Genomic DNA, 9,090 nt, shown 5'->3' on the forward strand with positions numbered 1-9,090 from the left:
TTTGGAAAATGTGATGCTAAACTCTGTTTTGGTCATGTCTAATATTGCAGGGATGGTTACTGAGCTCCAGTCTTATTCTCGTAGTGCTACTGCAAGCTTCCCCTCTCCCCCCAGACTTGTGCGTTGGCTGCCTCGTAGCCAGAGTAGCTTGGTGGTGAATGTAGATGGTAGTGTTCGTGGTGATCCTAAGCGCGGTGGTTTCGGTGGTTGCTTTAGGAGTGGTCATGGCCAGTGGTTTGGTGGTTTCTATGGGTTTAAAGATGATTCTCAAATTTTGCACCTAGAGCTGCTTGCCATTTATCATGGTTTAACAATTGCTTGGGGTCGCGGTGCCCGGGATGTGGAGTGCCAATCGGACTCCCAAGAAGTTGTTACTCCTGTGAACTCTACTCCTCCGTCGAGACATTTGTATGCGTCTCTTATTTGGGATATCAAAGATCTTCTTAATCGTGATTGGCGTGTGGAAGTGATTCATACTCTGAGGGAGGGGAATGCTTGTGCTGACTTACTTGCCAAGTATAGAGCATCTCAGGACAGTAGCTTAGTGGCTCTTGATAACCCCTTAGATGGGATGAGTTTATTATTGTTAGCTGATTTTATGGGCGTCTCATCCGTGAGACCGTAGTTCGGGGCTCTCCTGCTTTCTTTTTCTTTCTTTTTGAACTGTACCAAAAAAAATGTTGGACAACGTTCGAGTACATTTTACAATTTACAGCTACCTCTTCCCCGAAGTGAATCATCCCTCATCCCTGCACCATCATGCTCTTAGCTATTCACGCCACTGCGCACCACTACGATTGAATGAAAAAAACACCAAACTTCAATCTTTGTTTGTTTTCCTTTTTTTTTTTTTTGTTTGAAAGTATGAAAGTGAGTTTTTATTTAACTGTAGGGTTATCTGGGCCACCTTTTTTGGGCCCAATACCTGCACAGCCTTAAACAAATTCATTTTTCAATATTTTGAGACACAAGCTTCTTCTTTGTTTATAGCCTAGGGGTGCCTGACAAAACAAAAATGTACTTTTTTATTTGTAACAAGCTTCATAATACTTTGTGGTACAGGTTTCAGTTCACGGCCCATTATGTTTCTTTTAACAAATAATGTAAATGGAGCCCATAACACAATCAGTATTATATTTACCATTTTTGTGACCACAATCTTCTCACCACTCACCAGCAACAGCATCAGCTCCTACCTTCACATTTTAACTCTCATTTGTCCTTAGTTACCCGCCCCAAGTTTGGTATTTATTACACAAACAGAAATTAGATGAACCTACAAAGTGGTCCAACCATAACACTACCTATTCACAATTTAAGATTGCCAACCCTAATCTCAATCCAATTTAAGATGCACAAAGTCCTTAGAAATCTGAATCTAAAGCATGATCATAATCTGAAGCAATCTATATTTATGCATCCAAAAATCACAACCCCCTCTCATTTTTTGGGGTTAAACAACTCCAAAGAAAGTCTCTTTTTAGGTTTGCAATGAATTTGACTATACCATCACCGGACTTCTTAATTCACATGTCAAATCAATTTCTTAATGTATTAGGTAATTACAATTTAAAAGTTTCATTAAATCAATTATCACTTCATTTGTATGCTAAAGTGGGTTTGAGCAACCACCCTATCTACAAGCATCAGTGGCCATACAACCACAAAGCATTAGACAGAGGAATATGATGGGCATCATACAACTATCCCCTCTTCCTTCTATATTTCCTGATAAGAACAGAAAAACAAGTTGACAAAGAAAATATTATACTAAACAAATTTTACAAGTGGAGCAAGTATAAACAACACATCATTATTTATCAAATTTTTCCAGAAAAATGTTCACTTGACATCTCATCTTTCACCTTTCACCACTAGTGAAATATGGAAAAGAGAAAAATAACTGATGTGATAGAAATAAAATAAAGAAATAAAAATGAAAACATAATAAAAATGATATGTAAGAGAAAAAAAAACTACAGTGATTACCAGCACTAAAGTCATTCCTTCATTTTACACCCTTCTTAAAAAAAACTGTCACAAATTAATTATCAATTTCATATGAATTCCGGAAGTATCTCCACATGATCATGTGAATGCGTGTCAAAAGAGGATGAGGACTAAGATTAAGGACAAAAAGATATTTCAAACACACTAATTACATGGAAATTTATAAGAAAAAAATATTATGCTGAATATTGGTGTCACATTCAGGGACGAAATTAAAATTTTCCTCTGTGAAGATGTTGCGTACGAGTAACAAAGTGCTAGTAAGAAGAGACAAGTGCCAAATTCCACAAGCAACAGCTCGTGAAGCCTACCTTGAAAGTTCCATTACATGTAGTTTGGAAAACAGACAAGAAAATTTTCAATGCTTCAAAACCCTTGTGCTTTTTTTTATTAGGCTTATTAGCACTTTTGGTCCCCCACGTTTTAAAAATGTGTAAAAAGAGTCCCCACGTTTAAAAATAGCATAATGGTACCTCAACGTTAATCTCCGTTAGCAATTTTGGTCCCTCAGCTGATTTCCGTTAAAAATTTAACGTTTTTGTTTGAGTTGGCGTTTTTTTTTATGATGTGGCATTCCAGTTAGAAGATAAAAATGAAAAAACATTAATTAATAATTAAAAATAAGAAATTATTAATTAAAAAACCCATAAACATTTAATTGTTCATCTTCATCTTCATCTTTTTTTAAGCTGAAATGCAGTCTCTTCCAAATGCATTCTGGGCATAGAGATCAAAACCCACTTTAGATGCATCAAATGCATTCTCTTCCAAAGATTCACTTCCCAAATTCATGACCAATTTCAACCCTTTATGCTAAATCTGGGTATAGAGATCAAAACCCACTTTAGATGCATGAAAAAAGAATTTCTTGGATCCCACAAGGTAAAAAGAACATTCAATTTGATGAACCCCAAACCCAGTAAATAACAAACACCAATTTCTCCATTGTGTGTTTCTCCACTCACTCTGCAGCAACCAATTTTCACACGCACAGAGAGACAGCAACAACAACCACTTTAGCCATGACCCATCACAAAAACCACACTCCTTCTCCCCACAGCCACCCGTGACGGAACCGCCGCCGTCAACTCCACCTGCATGCCGCGTGAATAGAGGGGGGAGAAGGGGATTTGTGGAGGATTCGCGTTTTCGGCGCCCTTTGTTGTTTCCCAGATCCAAAAATTTACACTTTCTTGCTGAAATTTCTCAGATCCATAAATATCAAGTTTTGGTTTCAGTTGTGGTGAGTGGGTATGCACATGGGGTACTGCAATGGCAAAGATTTGTTGGGTTTGAAGATTCTTGGCCCCATTCTTCTGCCTTTCATCTTTGATTTGCTGGGTTTGAATTTTTTTGGTGATTTTGAACTAAGGCCCTCCTCGATTACTCCCTTTTAAGCAACGACCTCCCTCCATCTACCCCTTTTCTTGCCCATTGGAAACGCCACCGGCACCCCCTGGGGCTCCGTCGCCGCACCCTTCCACCGCGTCTCTTCTTCATCCCCCTGTTCTGTTCTTTCTGCAACTCTTCTTCCTGGTTGCATGAATTGATTTTAAGAGTTAATTAGGGATTTAAGAGTTAATTTAGTTAATTAAGGATTTAAGAGTTTTTTGCAGTGTTTGCATTTTAATAAAATGATTTTATTTTATTTTAATTTTTTATTGTATATGTGGAATTTATAAATAGCCATTTCTAAAACTCATCTCTCCTATTCAGGTTCCACGTCATTTAAAAAAAAATCCACATCAGCCAAAAACTAACGTTTTTGGACGGAAATCAGCTGAGGGACCAAAACTGCTAACGGAGATTAACGTCGGGGTACCATTATGCTATTTTTAAACGTGGGAGACTATTTTTACACATTTTTGAAACGTGGGGGACCAAAAGTGCTAATAAGCCTTTTTATTATTATTTGAACCATATTGATGCTGATACAGAGTCAATCATGTTCGAGCCAAATAGGATCCGAGCCAAATAGGATCATAGACAGCAAAGTTTTTCCTACCAAATATTCTGCATTTACATTGACTCAAACCTGAGAATTCAAAAAATCCATGAGCTACTTTGGATTCAGATGGATTTATTCTTTACTTTCACTAAAATTTACAGGATACTAGAAATAATACCCGTGCGTTGCACGGGTTTATGTACACTATTTTTTTTTAATATAGTATAAAAATTATTACAGTGTAATTAAATTTCTTTTGTATTAGTATTAAATTAATTTTAAAAACTTTGGTTGTAATATATTTTATTGATTTGTGTTCTCTGTTTTTAGGTTTATAATTGTGGTTTCAACTACAGAGGTGTTGATTTATCATATATCCGGTTGTAAACATTGATACTCAATTATTGTCCCCATATGTTATTCTATTTTTCAAGTAATAAGGTTTTAGCTTAATTGCACTTTTGGTCCCCCAACTTTGGCCTTCCTGCGAAAATCATCTCCAAACTTTAAAATTAGCAAAAAACGTCCCTAACATTTACACCCGGTTGCAAAATTGGTTTTCCGTCCAATTCCATCCAATATTTAACGGAATATTCCTCAAAAAATTAATTAAAAAATTTAGTATCTGAAACATTCATCATCTTCATATTAAAAACCCAGAAATTCAAAAACTCAAACTCAAATTCACAATCTTCCCAACAACAAACCCATATTAAATTCAACCACAAAAATTTCCAGAAATAAAAGCCAATACTCATTTTCCCTCACCCAAATACAAAAATTCAAAAATATTGTTCAGAGGTGGGGTTTTGACATGCACCAAAGAAGAGGAGGTGGGGTTTTGACCTGGAATTTTGACCCACCTGCATTGAACCCAAATCTGAATCTGCCATAGACCACCCCGCCGCTCCTCGTCGTCACCGAAGCACCACCGCCGCTCCTCTTTGAATACTCCATCTCCATCTCTCTACCTCCCTCGATCCTACTCTCTTTCTTTGCCTGTTTTTGTTTGGTTTAGAGTAGAGATGAAGAAGGCATAGGAGTAGATACGCGACGGCGGTGGTCGGTGACTGAAGAGCTTCAACAGAGGTGGTGATGGCGCGACGCTTCGTAGACTGGAGATCCACGTAAAGGAGGCGCTGCGAACCCAGAGGTGGTGGTGGCGGCGCGTTTGGTGGTGATACTGCCAGATCTTGATTTTGAAGAAGAGGAGGAAGTGGTGGCAAATGGCTCTAGCAAAAGAAGGAAGTGGTTTCGAAGAAGAAGGTGGTGGTGGTGCTCGATCTAGATTCCCACATATCTGACCTCAAATCCTAAAAATGCACTCTGATTTCTTTGAGTGAAAGGAGAATGGAAAGGATTTGCTTTTTTATGTAAGGTGTTTGATGGTTTTTTTTTATGTAAGGTGTTTGATGGTGACTGGGTTTGAAGAGATTGATTTTTTTTTTCTGGAATTTTTTCAGCTTTATGTTGAAGATGGTGATGAAGATGTTTGAAGAAGATGAACATTCATCAATTTTTAGGTTTTTGTTTTATTTTCTTATTTTTTTTATTTTTATCCTAGAATTCGTTAAATATTGGATGGAATTGGACGGAAAACCAATTTTGCAACTGAGTGTAAACGTTAGGGACTTTTTTGCTAATTTTAAAGTTTGGGGACGATTTTCGCAAGAATGCTATAGTTGGGGGACCAAAAGTGCAATTATGCCTAAGGTTTTAATATAAGTTATAATAACATTTTTTTTATACTTTTTATCCACAATAAAATAATTTTAACTTTTTTTTGAACTTGAAATAATTTTAACTTAAAAATTATAATAAGTTATAATTTTAGTATCGTAAAATATTATTTAGTAAATTTAAATTTATTCAACTTTTGTTATAATTATTTTTCTCTGTTATGCTTCCTCAAGTTATTTTTACTTCTATATAATAGATCAAAAATCATATTAATTATTTTTTTTCAAATAATATACACATTCGATATAGTAATAATAATATCTTATAGAGACATTTTTTAAAAAAAATTTCAACTATTTTTTCGATATTAATTATTAATAAATAATTTTTTATAAGTAATAAATAGTAATAAGTTTTATTTTTTATTTTTTTAAAATTTCTCAACTTATGATTAATAACTAATAAGATTTATAATTATTATTAACAATAATGTAAAGAGTATAAACAAATTATTATTAACAATCTAATATTATCATTAATGTAAGGTAGTCAATTTCAATTATTATTATTTTTGAAAAATTCACCTCAAGTTGTAATGAATAATTAAAATTTAAATAATTTAAATATTTCATTTTAAATAAGAGAAATTGAAAAGTTTTAAATTTTAATATTTACTTTTAAATATGAGAAATTGAAAAGTTTAACAATTAATAATTAATATAATGAATAATTTTGATGTATTTTTTATTTATTTTTCAATTTTTTTATTTAATGTTTTTCATTCAAAATAAATTTACTATTTTTTATGTGTTTAATGTTATTTTTTCAAGTCTGCTTTACATATGTATATATATATATATATAGAAATTTTTATTTTAAAAGTATTTTATCTAAATTAATTATTAATAAATATGATTTTGTTTTTAATTTTGATTTTTTAAATTTGTTAAATGCAATGCTCAAGTCAATTTTAAGTCTATGAATGTTGTTATTTAATATAAGTAGTTGAATAGTTTTTTATAATACAAATTTTTTCAGTTTTTAATTTATTAAATTATATATTTTTTAATGTATTTAATATAAAAGTATGTGAGCTTTTATAATTTAATGCATTTATTGCATGCAAAAAGCACAAGTGTGCTTTACATATATATATATATAGATTTCAAGTTAAGGGAAAAAAGACCCAAGAAAAAGAGAAAGCATCCACCTATCAAATCATTCACCGCCCAGCACATCTAAATTACCAACCCTGCCAAACACTTTGAGTGCCATAGAAGGCAAAATGATTGTTCTTTTTCTTTAGCATTTTCTCTCAAAATAAGAAAAAGAAAGAAGAAATTATCACTGTCTACATCTCTCACCTAACTAAGTTACTTCCCAAGCTAAGGAGAACAAGAGAATAAGGAGGAAAAACTAGGGTTATGACAAAACCAATATGAAAAGTACCCAAAAAATAAAAGCATTGTTTCCCTCACTAATCCTCATCCAGCCTATTCATAACTGTCAACTACTCAATTTACATTCACACAATCACAACATAACAAGATTGAAATCAGCATAAGCAAAAGAAGCTAAACTACAGGTAGAAGCTAGTTTATATTCTAAAAGTGATGAATCATAGTTGAACAATGATCACAACTAAGCCTAACTTTGTTCTTAACTCCTGTTATAGATACCAAGAGATACAGAGAAAGATCTGTGTCAGTGAAGTGGGTATTGCACACCCACATTAGAAAACACCATTCCATAGATCCTTGTAACAAACTGATGATTATACCTTCTACTTTTTATCTCAGCACCAATTCAATAATAAGAAAAGAAAAATGATGAGCAATAACACTGTTTTTGATACACCATGTCAGTGATGGTGGAAGATTTACTCACAGAAACTAAGATCATATTACAATAATCTTATAACTGATCATCAATCATAATTTTCAATTTCATTTTCATTTTTTCCGCATAATAAAAAAAGGGAAAAAAGAAAGAAAAAAAAAATCAAAGTTGCACAAATTGAAGAAGAAAAAATTTCATGATTTCTTCCACGAACCAATACATCTTCATCGTCCATCAGAGACAGAGAGCGGTGCAGTGCAGATCATCACCAGCATCCTCCGCCGGCGGCGCGTTGAGATCAAACGGCAGCGGCTGGCGGCGAATCGGCAGCAAGGATGAAGAAGCGACGTTGTCTCCATTGCCGTCGTCAACCACCGATGACGAGGAATCGCAGTCGCTGCGGCAGTCTTCAGGAACAACGGGCGGGGACCGAGGGTACCTCCGGGCGGCTGCAACCGGCGGAGCCGGAGGTCTGACAGGGCGGGGACCGCTGAAGGACTCGACGGTGCTGCTCATGCCACTGGAGGTAGGCCTCTGATGATCGTGAAACACGTTGCCGGCACCGGCACCAGCACCGGCGGCAGGGTAGAACCGGTGATCGGCGAACGGATCGGCGGCGGCGTTGTCGTGCTGGTGGTAAAACGGTGTCGAGAGGGGAAAATTCGTCTTGGCTTTCGGTCCCCGGAGGTTTCTGGCGGCGGTGTCATACGCACGCGCCGCGTCCTCTGCGGTGTCGAACGTTCCGAGCCACACCCTGGCTTTCTTCATAGGGTCTCTGATCTCGGCGGCGAACCGGCCCCATGGTCTCTTTCTGACGCCCCGGTATCTCGGCTCTTGGAAAAAAACCGGCCGCGGACCGGGTCCGTCGAGCTCGACCGCGCCGGCGCCGGCGGCGGCTCCACCCTTACCCATCTTCAAAGGCCGAATCTTTTCTAAATTCTAAGACGACCCAGAAGATCGAAATCGGAGAAGGAGGAGGAGAAAGCCGTGAAAATTGATGGAACAAAAAGGGATACAAGCCTTTGACCTGTTGATTTTGGGGGGTTTGTGATTACAAAAGGGTTGATGAATTTGAGAGGGAGGAAAAGGGTGATGGGTTTTTCATGGTTTGGAGATTAAAGAGATGAAGGTGATGATATGATTATGAAGATGGTGGTGAGACTGAGAATGAGAAGGAGAGGGGAAAGAGGGAGAGAGAGAGGGAGAAAAAGGTGAATGTGTGGTAGGGAGGAAGAGGGTTTGTGGTTGAAGGAAGGTACCATAACAACAACAACAACAAAACACACCACCCAACACCTTCTCTTGATCTTTGATCTTCTTCTACCACTACTACTACACAAAATATATTAATAAGATTGAAAATGGACCTCTAGAATGTAGTTTTCTTTCTTACCTTTGTTGGGTTTCTCTACCTGAGGCTGAAATGGCCTTCCATTCCTCATTTTTTTTTCATTATTTTTTATATTTTCCTTTTTTTTAATACTTCCCTTTCTTGTAACTTGATTTCTCTTCTAATTAAAAAAAAACTAAAAACTTGATTTCTCTTCCTCTTCTTTTGTAAAAATGTGTTCACACGAAAACAATATTAGGACATGTTCGGTTCGGTGGTCAGG

The 9,090-nt window shown here is 36.1% G+C and overlaps 1 protein-coding gene across 1 annotated transcript; it reads right to left on the bottom strand.

The window, feature by feature from the left end:
- Positions 1-7,483: 7,483 nt before the first annotated feature.
- LOC130723790 (ethylene-responsive transcription factor 3-like) lies at positions 7,484-8,827 on the bottom strand. The gene has a single exon (XM_057574920.1). The coding sequence runs from the start codon at positions 8,387-8,389 to the stop codon at positions 7,712-7,714; it is 678 nt and encodes a 225-aa protein (XP_057430903.1). The 5' UTR covers positions 8,390-8,827; the 3' UTR covers positions 7,484-7,711.
- Between the last annotated feature and the right edge of the window lie 263 nt (positions 8,828-9,090).

Source organism: Lotus japonicus, chromosome 6 (genome assembly GCF_012489685.1).
Source record: "Lotus japonicus ecotype B-129 chromosome 6, LjGifu_v1.2".
In the NCBI taxonomy this organism is placed as follows: domain Eukaryota; kingdom Viridiplantae; phylum Streptophyta; class Magnoliopsida; order Fabales; family Fabaceae; genus Lotus; species Lotus japonicus.

Coding starts and splice junctions, on each gene's coding strand:
- LOC130723790 (XM_057574920.1), bottom strand. CDS start 8,389: ATGGGTAAGGGTGGAGCCGCCGCCGGCGCCGGCGCGGTCGAGCTCGAC.